Here is a 16,138-nt window from a genome sequence, read left to right as displayed (position 1 = left end):
AAGAGAATGTACCACTGAGACACACAACAGTTTGGCTGAAGCTCAAAGCATGATATGCGTGTGTGCGTGCTAAGTCACTTCAGTCATGTCTGACTCTCTGTGACCCTGTGGACTCTAGCCCGCCAGGCTCCTCTCTCCATGGAGTTTCCCAGGCAAGAATACTGGAGTGGGTTGCCATGCGCTCCTCCAAGGGATCTTCTGGACCCAGAGATTGAACCTGAGTCTCTTATGTCTCCTGGATTGGCAGGTGATTTCTTTACCACTAGTGCCACTTCAGAAGCCTGTTGCTGTTTAGTTGCTAAGCGTGTCCAACTCTGCGACCCCATGGACTGTAGTCTGCCAGGTGCCTCTGTCCATGGGATTCTCCAGGCAAGAATGCTGGAGTGGGCTGCCATTTCTTTCTCCAGGAGATCTTCCCAACCCAGGAACTGAACCCACATCTCCTGCATTTGCAGGCAGATTCTTTACCACTGAGCCACCTGGGATATATATACATGTATAAATGATTCAATTTACTATAATAACACAACATTGTAAAGCAATTATATGCCAATAAATTAAAAAAAAAAAGAATCTAAAATTCATCTGGTGGCTATTATGTACTAAGCATATTCCTCTCAGACATGTGTTGCATCACTTAATCTTCACATCATCTTTAAGATAGTCACCATCATCACCACCATCACCATCACCATCATAACCACCATCATCAATAAGGCAGTTGAAGCCCTGTGGTGTTTAGAAGATGCTCAGGATCACACAACTTCAACTTTCTTCTCTCTACAAAATCGCTATTCCCTTAGGGAAGCGATCACATTAGAATTGTAAGACTGAGCCAGGAGCCACACTCTGATGTGAAGACGTGTTTCATTTCAGAGCTCATATTCACACCCGCCCAGCCACCTGCACCACCATGGTGCCTCTCCTCTCCTCACACTGGGGACACTCCCAGAGTATACTGCACCCTTCTGCAGCATCCTCTGTTCCCCTGAGGAGTGGAAGTTTGACTTTGGGGAGCAGAGACAGGGCTCAGCTCTTCTGTCCTGAGAGCGGGGTCAAAGCTCTTGACTTCACTCCAGCGTGGGATGCAGGCTTTCAATTTAGGGTGTGACGTGCCAGCCCTTGATCTGAGGCCATCCAGCTTAATTGCTAGTTGCGGGCTGGGAAAGCAAATGGTGTTTCTGCATAGCGCTGGCCAATTCTCTATCACTGCTTTCTTCTCCTTCTTTCCTAAAAAAAGCATCAAATTTGAGCCCCAACAAAGTAACAAGAGCTTTGGGGCAAGCGATGGATACTTCAATTCCAGAAGCGTTTTATACCGCCTACTAGGGGAAAGAAGAAAAGATGTGCTGGTCATTTTGTTTAAAACTATTCTTGGAGGAAGGTGATTATCTAATTAACCATGGGCAGGCACAGAAAAGTCAATTCTTCTCTTTCAGAACAGAAGTGGCTTTGTGAAACTGAGGGTAAAAAGGAAGAAAACCAGCACTCCCCCACCTCAAACTTTGTTTCCAACTGTGCACAGTTGAAGTCCTAGGTGAAGAGAGATTTCTCTGCTGTGTGCATCACCCCTTAATTAGTCTCTTGAGGGTGGACCGGATTTGGTCACTTAAATTACAAGGGATCCACTGGGAAGAGGATGTCATTCCCTCCACACCACTGGACTCCTTGAGTAGACGGGTTTAGAAGAGCAGATGACAAGGATCACAAGGATTCTTGGGATCTGGCGCCAAAAACGGTCAGAGGAAGCCAGGTTTCTACTGCCAATACAGTCATCAGAGAATTAAACCAAAAGCTTCAGATGGGTCAGTAGTTTGCTGACCTAAAATTCCATAAAAATTCCTTTGGTGCTCTGCTTTGCTAGCTGAGTTTTCCCTCCAACATATTTCAAATCTGTTTGTCTATGAAGCTGGTTTCGATGACAATTACATGATCACCTTAATCCCTGGGCTTCCCCGGTGGCTCAGTAAAGAATCTGCCTGCAATGCAGGACACCCAGGTATGACCTCTGGGTCGGGAAGATCCCCTGGAGAAGGGCATGGCAACCCACTCCAGTATTCTTGCCTGGAGAATCCCATGGACTGAGGAACCTGGGCAGATACAGTCCATGGGGTCACAGAGAGTCGGACACCGCTGAAATGACGAATCAGTTCAGTTCAGTTCAGTCGCTCAGTCATGTCCGATTCTTTGTGACCCCATGAACCGCAGCACACCAGGCCTCCCTGTCCATCACCAACTCCCAGAGCTTACTCAAACTCACGTTCATTGAGTCAGTGATGACATCCAACCATCTCATCCTCTGTCATCCCCTTCTCCTCCTGCCCTCAATTTTCCCCAGTATCAGGCTGTCATTTGAAAAAACGAGTCAGCTCTTTGCATGAGGTGGCCAAAGTATTGGAGTTTCAGCTTCAGCATCAGTCCTTCCAATGAACACCCAGGACTGATCTCCTTTAGGAGGGACTGGTTGGATCTCCTTTCAGTCCATGGGACTCTCAAGAGTCTTCTCCAACACCACAGGTCAAAAGCATCAATTCTTCGGTGCTCAGCTTTCTTTATAGTCCAACTCTCACATTCATACATGACTCCTGGAAAAACCGTAGCCTTGACTAATACTTAATTGTTAATTGAACCTTCCAAGGTGTAGTACTGAGGCTGCCCACGAGGTGTCAGCAGTGTAACTGCCAGAGAACTCAGGGAAAGCATTTCATTACAGAAGTCCAATCTGAACAAATAATTAAGTGTGGGTCAAGAGCTACCTGCAGCCTTGGCCATTCAAACAAGGGAGCTAGCAGGGGGAGGAGAGAAGGAACAAGTGCAGCCCAGGTTTCTGGGAGAGAAGGAAGGACCCTCTTCCTGGTTAGGAGGGCCCGAGTGACTCCTGGAATGCGTACCATGGTGTTCTTTTTAATTTTCGCTCACAAAATGAAACGTGTGCAGTGACGTGAGGAGACAGCTTTAAAGGAACAGGTATTTCTGCTTCACAAATTGCTCTTCGAATCACGATCGGATGGAAGTCACACAGGTGGTTAGTTTCCCGGGCTTTCTCCAGTCTGTTGAGTGACAGGATGCATTTGAGTCAGAGGCTGTGTTGCCTGAACACAAATGCTCTAAAGGTGACCTGAAACCATCTATACCGGAACTCAGTGACACGCTGGGGCTTTTCCCGGAATGACCCATGGACTGTGTGTGCCCCACCTGTGACTCAGGTGGAGGCTGGTGCGCTCTGAAAATCCTCCTCTCTTCACAAGAGCGGCGCATCACGGCGCACACGCCCCGAGAGGAGCCCGCAGCATGGGCGACCGGGCGCTTGTGCCTTTCAGTCCTTGGAGTTGGTGCCTGTTGCTAGCGACCCTCCAGTGTTGTGGAGCATCTTTCGAGTTGAACAGATCCACAGATTCCTCTGCCCAGCGTGAGCTTAATGTTCGGTTTGCTGCTGCCAGCTCCCAGCCAGTCGAGACAATATCTGTCTTCACACTGGATTATGACTATGTGCAAATTCCCTACGAGGTCACCCTCTGGATACTCCTAGCATCACTTGCAAAAATAGGTAAGGGTCCCGAGTGTCTTACCTGGTTTGGGAAGTTGTTTTCTATGTGAGATAATGTGTATGAAAATAAATGCCTTGTAGATGGTGGGTCAAGTGGATTTTAACTATTGCTGCTATTACATAAAAATCTATTCTCTTGACTCAAGGGAAAGTCATAACTGATTTTTGTCTGGCCATTTATTGCTTCAGGTTGTGCTATGAAATTTAAGAACCTACTTTTGGGCTCCAGGTTGTTTCTATTTCATCTCCCTTCAGGGTGCTAGCCATGTGACATTATTTGGTATGTAAAAATCTCAAGTTCTGTGCGTTAAGAAATGCGGAGTAAAGTATGCTGACCTTGGGGTGATGCCCACTGGAAATTTTAGGACCCACATAATGATTCTTCTGTAAAATGTGCTTTTTTCATTCTTGGCTATGGAACCATGGGCTTCATCAATGACTCTCTTTGTTCAATTTTAAAAGTGGTGTGTGATCCTTGAAAACTGACAGAAACCAGGAAACAAGGCAACCAGTGGCAACTTATATCCCTCAGTGATGAGAGAGGATGGAATTAGAGATGGTATCTGTCGGTAAAATCTTGGTTTACACCTGAGCCAAGAGGAGCCAAGGGAGCACTTGTTTCTTCTGCGACATAAAGTGGATTCAAGCTAATGGGTGAAATTCTAGCCAGGGTTCTTACTGCCTCCAACCAAAGTGATGGATTCCACTCTGAGACCATTTAATCCCCAACTTCACCCCCTTGTCTCCTTAAAAACAGGTATTCCAGAGTGGAAAGCGGATACAATTTTCTCAATGGTCAAGCATAACATCTCCTTTGCCTTAGTGATAAACTTTGTTATTTGAGTAGATAGATTGTCTCACTGAAGGAGACACAATGAATCGTGTTGGTGGTTATTTATATGTTTTGTCTGGAATGGCTGTGAAGTGTGAGTTAAGCCAAGAAATCAGACAATTCACTTGGGATGCTGGGCATTTCAGTGACCTCTCTCCTCGTGTGTGTCGGGGACACTGGCATATTCATTAGCTGCCCTTCATAACTGCCATTCATTTTGAGCTCATAAGGTATGAAGATAAATTGTCAGTTTCAAGAACTCTTGTGCAGTCACACGACCCAGTGACACAGAGGGTTTCACATTATTCCTGAGAAGTGCTCAAGTAATCACGGGGTTTCCCAAGGGGATGATATTCTCGCTTCAGAGCTAGGGGTCTACCACCTTTCCTGCAGCCACACGGATGCTAAGAACAGTCCAAGTGATCTTCTGTGACCTTGAGGTGTCCTTTGTCAAAATGCCAGTGATTCTGGTCCCACCCATTCCCTTCCTTTCCACAGGAATGCGTGAAGTTGGTCCGGAACCAGGAAACTAAATCCGCCACTGACTAGCTAGTCACGCTGTCTTTTTTAATCTCCATTTGTTCATCTGTGAAATTATTCCTAAGATCTCCTTTTGGGGCAAATAAGGATTTTCTAATGGAAATGAAGCTTCCATTCTATACCACTAACCATCTCAATGCACACGGTGTATGTTTTATACCACCACAAAACACAGACAGGCCTTTAGAGGTGTTGCATGTGCCCGACTATGTCTACAAGTTGAGAGGCCTGTGAGGATGCTGTTCATTGACCTGCTGCCTAAATGATCTTGATTTTCACATGGATGCAACTCAACATGCTATAGAAAAAAAGACAACCAAAGTGGGTTATCAGTTGGAGCATGCCTAGTGAAAAACAATGTCATATTTGCTGGCCTTTAAGAATTCAGATTATTTTTGTATTGTACATGAAAAGAGGGCTTCCCTGACAGCTCAGTTGGTAAAGAATCTGCCTGCAATGCAGGAGACCCCAGTTCGATTCCTGGGTTGGGAAGCTCCCCTGGAGAAGGGAAAGGCTATCCACTCCAGTATTTTGGCCTGGAGAATTCCGTGGACTATAGTCCATGGGATTGCAAAGAGCTGGACACAAGTGAGCGACTTGAAATGAAGGTCAAATTTAGTGAATCCATAGCGTGACCCAAGTACTGGGCTTATTGTTGTTGCTGTTCAGTCGCTAAGTCGTGCCCGTTTCTTCACAACCCCATGGACTGCAGCACACCAGGCTTCCCTGTCCTTCACTACCTCCCGGAGTTTGTTCAAACTCATGTCCATTGAGTCAGTGATGCCATCCAACCATCTCATCCTCTGTCGCCCCTTCTCCTCTTGCCCTCAGTCTTTCCCAGCATCAGGGTCTTTTCCAATGAGTCGGCTCTTCGAACCAGGTGACCAAAGTATTGGAGCTTCAGCTTAGCAGCAGTCCTTCCCGTGAATATTCAGGGTTGATTTCCTTTAGGATTGACTGGATCCTTTATATATGATAGCAAAAAAAATAATGACATAAACTTAAACACTTAAGGAGTCCACAAAGATTTTTTAGATTCTATATTATAAAGCTTGAATCAAAATATGATTAATAATTGCCAGTATTATCATTCATTATTTTATTCAATCTTTCTACCAAGACACATGTATTTTTTAAATTAATTAATTAATTAATTTATTTATTTTTTCCAATTATTTTTATTAGTTGGAGGCTAATTACTTCACAACATTGCAGTGGGTTTTGTCTTACATTGACATGAATCAGCCATGGAGTTACATGTATTCCCCATCCCGATCCCCCCTCCCACCTCCCTCTCCATCCGATTCCTCTGGGTTTTCCCAAAGACACATGTATTGAGGGCCCAGGCAATGTGTGGGAATCATTTCGGTCCCCAGCTTCAAAGGAGAAGATGGGTGAGTGAGTCTATCCTGCCGCATAGGTGCTCCAACAAGGGCCACCTTTGACTTTCAGGCAGGACTTAGTTATCTGTGGCCATTTACGTTTCAGGCCCTGAAACTGTAGTCTAAAAGTGAGTGACTGTTTTATGGAAAGGAGAAGAGCTGCGAAATGTGAAATTCACCCAGTATTTCCCTGAAAGGGCCCCGTTCACAGGCCGAACCCTCTTTCTGCCCTGTGTGTAGATGCACCCTAGGTTCAGGCAGGTGACGCGGACTCATTGTGGGAAACTCAATTCCTGGAAGCAGGACCGCCTCGGGGAGACACAGGGCCTGGAAAAAATCACACGGGGGCTCTTCTGCCTGCCTTACGTATTATAAAAGTTAAGTGTGATTAAAATAAGCACTCATTGAAGAAGGAAGAGGAGCAAGAGAGGGGAGAAGGAGAAGAAGGAAGCTGTTAGTAAGAAATGGAGAGCGCTTCCCTGGGGATCCAGTGCTTAAGAATCTGCCTGCCAGTGCAGGGGACACGGGTTCGATCCCCGGTCCGGGAAGATTCCACATGCTGCGGGGCAACCGAGCCTGTGTGCCACAACTACTGAAGCCTGGGCACTCCAGCCCGTGCTCTGTAATCAAAAAAGCCACCACAATGAGAAGCCTGAGCACCGCAACTTGAGAGTAGCTTCCACCCACCTTAACTGAAGAAAGCCCTCATGCAGCAATGCTGCACAGCCAAAAATAAATAAATAAGAAAAAAAAAAAAAGAAACAGAGAAAGCAGCACTCTAGAGGGAGAACTTAAACTGGTCTTGAAGCCAGTGGGTGGGGGGTGTGGTTTGGCATGTCTCTGGATACTAATTAAAGTCCATTGTATTAAGCTGCCTGCTAAAGGTAGATGGAGAAATTCACAGCTGTGGTCAGGGAAGCCCAAAGGCTCTGAATCTGAAAATTCCTAAGAAGACCATCCATGGCCCCCGAGGCCAAAGGGAGGGAGAAAGGAAATGGCAACCCACTCCAGTATTCTTGCCTGGAGAATTCCATGCACAGAGGAGCCTGGTGGGCTACATGCAGTCCGTAGGGTTGCATAGATTCAGACACGACTGAGGGACTAACACTACGTCTTTAGCCTTGAATTTCACGCCCTCCATTGTTTGGCTCAAAATCATCTTGCAACTCTTCCCCTAATAATCTTCCCAATTAAAATGTGCTCCAGTCAGATCGTTGCGGGGAAGAACAAAATCTGACTACAGGTCGGATCTGTATCTTTTACTTTACCCTCTGCTTCTCGTTGCGTCTGTTCACTCAGAGGATACTGTCTGTACATGATGGCCTGCCTCGGTGAACCCAGCCCCTTGGCCTGAAGGTTAAACCAAAGTGCCTTTGTTCAGGGAAACCCTCTGACAGGGTCCACCTGTGGATGGCTGCAGAAAGGAAGAAATTAACACATCTCCTCCCAAGCTAGCCACCCCAGGAGATATTTGCAAGATTATAGGGCTTTTTACTTTAATTCCTCACCTCCTCTGTGTCTGTGTTTTACAAAAGAAACTGGCATCCAGACCCCCAAACAGAGTTATTTTGAGACACTCTTTTGCCATCTTCTCCATCTACCAACTTTCCAAATAAAGTTGCCATTCCTTGCCTCAACACCTCATCTCCTAGTGCAGTGAGCAGAGCAAGCTTGGACTCAGTAACAAGGTGAATCTACTCAATGAACGAAGATATTTTTGAAACTATCTAGCTGGGCTCTTCCTGACTCTCCCCTATTTCTCTCTGAGTTCTCCCCTTCTAAAATGCCTTCCCTTCTGTTATTCGACTGTGTAAGTCCTTGTTGTTGTTCGGCTGCTCAGTCGTGTCTGACTTTTTATGACCCCATGGACCTGTTTCCCTTCACTGGGGATTTGACACCCAGATATACATGGTGTAGACACCTAGCAGCAGGATGTGGAATGGGCTGGGAGATGGGGGGTGAAGTAGGAGGTCAGGAAGACACTGCAGTGCGTGGATGAGAAGTGGGGAGGCCCGGCCCTCAGTGAAAGTCACGGGAGTGAAGAAGAGTAGATATGCGTCAGGGGCAGCGAGCGAGTGGAATACTTAAGTGATAAAATAGGTTGCTGCTGCATGAAGGAGCAGAGGTGATGGAGTCCCCATAAGAATGCCACTTGACCTCCTCTTAAGTGGCTGACTGGGTGGCAGCATCATTGGCTAAATCAGGGAAACAAAGATTTTTCATCTTTATTTATCAGTTTGGTTGAGAAGGAGGTGTAAGTTTGGAAGGAGCTGGTGTTAAATCCCCATGATAGACTTTTTTTTTAAAGTTAAAAGTGCTTGTTCTATTTTAATTTTAGTTGAAGTGCAGGTGTATATATAAGTTACAGGTATACAACATAGTGATTCATAATTTTTAAAGGTTATATTCCATTTATGCATGGGTGCTAAGTCTTCAGTTGTGTCTGACTCTTTTCAACCCTATGGACTGTAGCCAGCCAGGTTCCTGTGTCCATGCAATTTTCCAAAAAAGAATACTGGAATGGGTTGCCATTTCCTTCTCCAGGAGACCTTCCTCACCCAGGGATCAGAACCTGTGTCTTTCTCATCTGCTGCATTGGCAGGCGGGTTCTGTACTACTAACACCACCTGGGAAGATATGCTCTATTTATAGTTATTATAAAATATTGGCTGTATTCTCCACGCTGTACAATACATCCTTGTAGCTTAAGCTTCACCTAATGGTTTGCACCTCTTACTCCCCTACCTATATCATGCCCTTCCCCCGTCCTCCTCCCCACTGGTAACTACTAGTTTGTTCTCTATACCTGTGAAGTTGCTTATTTTTTGTCAAATTTGCTAGTTTGTCCTGTGGATCCCTCAAGATTCTTGCTTGAGCTTCAAAGGCGAATTTTGCATGAGAGCAGAGTTCTCCCTCTCATAGCCCTCGGGATGGAGGAGGCAGAAAGCAGGAGGAGGCAGGAGGGCACAGAGGGACTGAGAGGATTCTAGAACCTGCACAGGGTGTGGGAAGCACTTGATCTTGTCAAGTTCCAGCCTTGACAGGGATGCTGAGGCTGGGGAATGCGTGCTGGCTTGCCTGGGTACCCATCCGCGTGACTCTGAAAGGTCCCTGGCACCTACCTCCCCTGGTGTCCCAGAGGCCAGAGCCGGATTACCTGCCCACCTCTCATCGTGGTTCTCTGCTCCGCAGGCTTCCACCTCCACCGCAGGCTACCCGGCCTCATGCCGGAGAGTTGCCTTCTCATCCTCGTGGGGGCGCTGGTAGGCGCGGTCATCTTCGGAACCGACCACAAGTCCCCGCCGGTGATGGACTCGAGCATCTATTTCTTGTACCTCCTCCCGCCCATCGTCCTGGAGAGTGGCTACTTCATGCCCACACGGCCCTTCTTCGAGAACCTCGGCTCCATCCTCTGGTGGGCGGGCCTGGGCGCGCTGCTCAACGCCTTCGGCATCGGCCTCTCACTCTACCTGATCTGCCAGGTCCCGGCCTTTGGGCTGGGCGACATCAACCTGCTTCAGAACCTGCTGTTCGGGAGCCTCATCTCGGCCGTGGACCCGGTGGCCGTCCTGGCCGTGTTCGAGGAGGCGCGTGTGAACGAGCAGCTGTACATGATGATCTTCGGGGAGGCGCTGCTCAATGACGGCATCAGCGTGGTGAGATGTCCCCACGGTCCCCAGGGAGGGAAGAGGGCAGCGCAGAGGTGGACCCCGGGCGGCCTGGCCACGCGCTGCCATTGGGATCTGCCGGGTGCCCACACTGGCTTGCCACACTGCTCACCTTCACTAGCTTCTTTTTTTAATTTATGGGGTTTTTTTGTTTTTGTTTTTGATGCGGACCATTTAAAAACTCTCTATTGACTTTGTTACAATATTGCTTCTGTTTTAAGTTTTGTGTTTTTAGGCCAAGAAGGATGTGAGATATTAGTGCCTCCACCAGAGATTGAACCTGCAACCCCCTGCGTTGGAAGGCAAAGTCCTAACCGCTGGACTGCCAGGGAAATCCCCACTATCTTCTTTCAAGGGAGAAACAGAGGCGAGGATGCATAAGTCTAGTTTTTCACTTTGCAGAAACCCTTGCTAAAGGCTCTTCTGGGTTTTCACACTGGCACGAGCAACATTATTTTGTTTAGTTTCTAAGTCGTCTCCAACTCTTTTACAGCCCCATGGACTATAGTTGGCAGGCTCCGCTGTCCATGGGATTCCCCAGGCAGGAATACTGGAGCGGGTTGTCATTCCCTTCTCCAGGGGATCTTCCCAATCCAGTGGTTGAACCTGTGGCTCTCGTGTCTCCTGCCTTGGCAGGAGGATTCTTTACCACTGACAGCTGGGAAGCCTGGGAGAAGCAGAACTTCGGATTTAATGTTCTCTCAGCATCAGACCTCACCTTTTAGATTTCTTTCTTAAGTCCTGATTTAGATGATGAAGTTAAATAAAAGATAGGGGTCGGGAGAGAGATGATGGTGGATTTGCACGAATGCATTGGCTTGTCTGTCAGCCTCAGCTGTGTGACTCCCATAGAGAATGTGAGGGGGCACCTTTGCTTAGGAGTCCTTCGGGAGAGAAGCGGAGAAGGGTTTACAGAGAATCAACCCAGAGGTGTCTTTGGCTACAGGTGCTGGAATATTCTAGACTGGCTGTTGCACTGCGGTTTCCCTATGTTACTGTAAACCTTCACCAGGGGTTAGTCTCCGTGATTTTATATGAATTGTGATGCACTTTTCTTATTTTTACATTGATATCACCTCACGTAACAAATACTAGAATGCACTTTCAGTGTAAAAGACTCCAACAGTACAAAATTACACCGCGTAAAACAAAAGCCTCCGCCTGGCTCTCTCCTCGCCGCCCTGGATCCAGTTTCCATATCCCTTCCAGCCTTTATCTGGAACACAGGCATATACATACGCATATGTAAGTGGTGGTGTTGTTCAGTCGCTAAGTTGTATTGGAGAACTCCAGGCTTCCTTGTCCTTCACTGTCTCCTGGAATTTGCGCAAACTCATGTCCACTGAGTTGGTGATGTCATCTAACAATCTTATCCTCTGCCATCCACTTCTCCTCCCTTCAATCTTTCCCAGCATCAGGGTCTTTTCCAGTGAGTCACTTCCTCACATCAGGTGGCCAAAGTATTGGAGCTTCAGCTTCAGCATCAGTCCTCCAGTGAATATTCAGGGTTGATTTCCTTAAGGATTGACTGGTTGGATCTCCGTGCATGATTCTACATAAATTGGGTGGGATTACATCAGATGTATGCTTAGATGTAACAAATCTTAGACTTCTTTCTAGATCTTTTCCACTGTTGCAGTATTTCATAGATGAAGTTTGCAGTGATTTATTTAGCCACTTCCCCATGGATGGATATTCCCGTGCTTGCCAATTTTTCACTTTCAAAAACAATACTACAATAAGTATTCTTGTTTCTACATGCATCTCTCTTTTGTACTTGTGTGCCTTTATATTGGATAGTTTTTTGAAAGTAAAGTTTCTGGGTTAAAAAGTAGTTGTACTCGGGGGCTCCCCTGGTGGGACAATGGTTAAGACTTCACTTTCCAGTGCATGGGGTAAGGGTGCGACCTCTGGTTGGGGAACTTAGATCTTGCATGCCTCACAGCAAAACAAACAAACAAACAAACAAACAAACATGAAACAGAAGCAATATTGTAACAAATTTGATAAAGATTTAAAAAATGGTCCATGCTGAAAAAAACCTAAAAAAATAAAGACTTTAAAGGTAGGCGCACCTAAAAAGTTGAGAGATGCTGTTCTAATCACCTCTTCTTCATTCAGCTGATAAAGGAAGGATTCCCACCGAGGGTTAAGGAGTGACTCCAACAGTTAACAACTGAGACTAATGACGGTGTATTAGTCACTTATCCTCACAGCTCAGGGGAGGAGGACACAACACGTCCCACGGGGTCACGCGGGAGCTGCACTTGGAAACATCGTGAGCTCTCAATGTCTGCAGAACACACTGTTAGAAGGATGGGGTACCTCCTGGTTCCTAGGGAAAGATGTGCTTGACTTTTTTCTTAAACAAACACTTTTCTGGTACCTGTTTTGTTCTAGGCACTATACTAGCCACTTGGGTGGCAATAATGAGAATGAGACGAGGTTCTTGGCTCTTTTTTAGAATTTTTTTTATATTGGAGCATAATTGATTAACAATGTTGTATCAGTTCCAGGTGTACAGCCAAGTGATTCAGTTATGCATGTATCTATTCTTTATCAAATTCTTCTGAGTAATTCCGCAAGCTGGCGGGGAACTGGCCCCCAGTTCACATGGATATGCAAGCACCGGTCCCTGAATAAGGAGCTTATTGGCTGGAGGACCTTACTGTGGTGTCAGGTTGCAGGGGCAACTTGCAGTAGGGTCACTTAGGACCCCGCCCCGTTTTACCACATAAAATATTAAACCTTAATTTCAGTGTTTATGTACACAGCTGCCAAGATTTCCTGGAAATCTATATGGGCTTATATTTCCATAGAAAATGTGTTATTAATAAATGCATATTTCCTTGTGTTACTGTCAACAAAGGGCCTTGTTTTCTTAATGTTTTCCCATCTAATGAGAAAAAAGGATGACACGTGTTTGTTGTAATTTGCATGATGATTAAGCATCTTTTCAACAATTGTAGATCATTAGTGCTTCTTATCCTGCAAATTGGAGGTTCATGTCCTCTCAGGGTTGTCAGACTTAAATAAATATATAGGATACCCAGTTAAACTTGGATTTCATATAAACAATGAATCATATTTAATAAGTGTGTCCCAATTATTGCATGCAAACGCTGATTTTTGTCCACTTTTCTTTGAGACCATTTGCTGGCCTTTTTTTTTTTTTTTTCTTTTTTAAAGAAAACTTTAAAAAGGAACTTTTTAAACTTTCTAAATTTTAAACTTTTGGATGCTACATAAAAAACAAATATTTTCTCCCATTCTGTTCCTTAATTTTTTTAAATCTTGGTATCCTGTAAAAGTTTTAAATTTGTATGTAGTCAAACCTATCATCATATTTTTTTATGGCCCTGGGCTTCATATTTTGCTTTCTAACATTGTACATAACCAAAAATCATACAAACTTTAAAAAAAAATTTCCCCCTTTTACAAATAATTATGTAAGTCAGCTAGCACACAGTTTTTTTAGTATTGTTAGTCATAATTTTCTTTATTTTCTCTTTTTAGAATTTTCATGTATTGGTTTTATTGAAGTATAGCTGATTTACAATGCTGGGTTAACTTCTGATGTACAGCAAAGAGACTCAGTTGTATACACACATACCTTCCTTTTAAAATTCTTTTCCACTGTGGTTTATCCCAAGATATTGAATGTAGCTCCCTCAGCTCTACGGTAGGACCTTGTTCATCCTGGCACATGATATTTTATAGTGAGAATTTGCTGTCAAAATAGATAGCGCTGGGGGCAGGGGAAGGCTTTGAAAATAATCCAAGATATGGGGGTGGATTCACCAGGTGGTAGAGACCCACACTTGAAATTAGAAATCACTTCACTTATTCATAATGAGAGTGTCTAAGTGTTGAGCATGACTCCAGGCTCATCAGGCTGGCACAAGCTTTCCTGCTGGGTGAGCATCTCAGAAGGCCACGTTGTCAGCGAGTCGCCGTAGGACCCTGGACTCCAGCCTGCCAACCCATTCAGAGACCTCATTTCTCAGGATGTGGCCCTCAAGCTGTGTGCCTCAGAATCCTCCAAGGGGGTCTGATGGGCACTCAGACATCCAAACCCCACCCCAGACCCACCAATCCACACCCTCTGGGAATGGAGCCTGGGAATCTGTATTTTTAACCAGCATCTCAGACAGTGGCTAGTGTTTGGGAACTCCTGGTTCATGGCCTTTAAGTGGCAGAAACTGACCCATCTGGATATAAAATGTTTCTACATTTGGGAAAGGGCTGGGCTAGGCTCATCTTGGAGATCCCATTTCCCTCACTCTTTCTTTCTTTAGATGCTCTCTTACTTTGGGTTTTGTTACAGTAGAATAAGTGACGCCAGCGGGGAACCAGTTCTCCCTCCTAAGGCAGCCTCTCTGAGCTATGATGCCTCCAGAGGTCATCTCATTGTACTCATATCCAAGTTCCTTGGGGTCCCTTACTGACTGTAATGCCATGTAAGGCCTCTTGGCAACCCATCATGAGGTCATTATTCTACTACCTCTTCATAAATCTTTAGCGTCATGGTCTGTGCACCAAGTGGAGAAGGATTTGCAGACACGAGACAGAATGAGAGGTGAATAGAGTCTTTTAGAGTGAGAGATGCTGTTAAGAACAGTGGGCCATCGCAAGGGAGAGCCAACACCTTTCATGGGCTAGTAGCCAATTATTATAGCCTCAAGACAGAGGAAACTCCTGCTGGAAGGCTGACATTAGTTGATTGGTTAGGATCCTATAGGGTGGGCATTTTTACCTGATATGCGGTCCCAGGAGCTGTCTGGTTCAGGTCAGGGGAATTCAAGGCAATGGTTGCTATGGGGCTCGGTCACTTCCAAAGGTGACCTTGGTACAGGGTTCCACATCTGTGGCCTTGGTAAAAGCCTTTACACCTGTGATCTTGGTATAGGGCTCCACAGTTAGAGAAACTTAGAAATGACAGTATCACCTCACTTAATTTTCATAGAACAATCTCTTTCTTGATGCAACCTGTAAGCTTTCTTGCCGAGACATAGTCTTTATTGTTGTCCAGTTGCTAAGTCAAGTCTGACTCTTTGTGACCCCCATGGATGCTTTCCTTCGCTATCTCCCAGAGTTTGCTAAAATTCATGTCCATTGATTTGGTGATGCCTTCCAATCATCTCATCCTCCGTCACCCTCTTCTCTTGCCTTTAGTCTTTCCCAGCATCAAGCTCTTTTCCAATGAGTCAGCTCTTTGCATCAGGCGGCCATGAAAATACGGGGCTCTGCTATCTCTCTGGCTACCTCTGAACTTGAGACTCACTTTAGCCTGAATTGTCTCTAGATTTTACATCTAGACCCATCACGGCTTGGGGGTTCTTTGCTGATGACATTTGTTTGACTTTCCCAAAGTTTAATTGCTTCCACTTGGACTCTTTTTTATAAATGATCATTTCAAAATAAAATTGCAATTTTTAGCTGACCAGAGTATCTGCGGAGGGCCCTGCTGTGACCTCCATGCGGCAAAGCTGCTGTGGCGTCGGCTCTGGGTTGAGATGGGGGCTTGCTCACATGTCACTCCGGGTCACTCTGTGGTCACCCACAGCACAGTGATATTAAGTGTGTGCTGGGGCCCTTCTGCATCCCTGCGTGAAATTGGAGAAGCTCGGGGCTGGATTTAGAAAGCAGTTTGAGAGCAACTGGTATTTAATGCAGGGCAGTTGTATTTTGAGCGCTGGGCTTGGACTCACCCTTTCATTGAGGAGGGCAGCCATCACACGCGGGCTCTTCCAGCAGAAAGTCTGAGTCAGCAGAGAGAGGCCTGTGATTTGCGGGTGACTTGAGACAACTTTGCAGATCCTCGTCCACGGAAGGGCTGCCTGGCACTGAAGGGAAGATGTTGCAGAACCATGGAAAAGAGGGATGACCCTAACCCTCCAGGCCTCTTGTCCACTTACCTTCTCCCTCTTGCTGCATATTTTAGGTTATGACTCTAATCATGAGAACTTCCTTAGTGGTGGGCAGAGGAAGCAGAGACGAAACCCAAATACCTTTTAAATACTAACTAGTATCCTCAGCAGATGCTTCCCAGGTGGCTCAGTGGTAAAGAACTGTCCTGCCAGTGCAGGAGATGTGGGTTCAATCCCTGGGTCAGGGAGATCCCCTGGAGAAGGAACTGGCCACTTCAGTATTCTTGCCTGGGAAATCC

The 16,138-nt window shown here is 45.8% G+C and overlaps 1 protein-coding gene across 1 annotated transcript in view; it reads left to right on the top strand.

The window, feature by feature from the left end:
- The first annotated feature begins 3,291 nt into the window (after positions 1 to 3,291).
- Positions 3,292 to 16,138, top strand: part of SLC9A4 (solute carrier family 9 member A4) — a 53,730-nt gene continuing 40,883 nt past the window's right edge. The window contains exons 1-2 of the mRNA XM_065928864.1: positions 3,292 to 3,547; positions 9,494 to 9,957. Coding sequence (XP_065784936.1) covers positions 3,292 to 3,547; positions 9,494 to 9,957 — 720 coding nt within the window. The remainder of the gene's footprint in view (positions 3,548 to 9,493; positions 9,958 to 16,138) is intronic.

Source organism: Muntiacus reevesi, chromosome 3 (genome assembly GCF_963930625.1).
Source record: "Muntiacus reevesi chromosome 3, mMunRee1.1, whole genome shotgun sequence".
Classification (NCBI taxonomy): domain Eukaryota; kingdom Metazoa; phylum Chordata; class Mammalia; order Artiodactyla; family Cervidae; genus Muntiacus; species Muntiacus reevesi.
The sequence above is the reverse complement of the archived record's forward strand: the minus strand, read 5'-3'. Positions and strand labels throughout refer to the sequence as shown.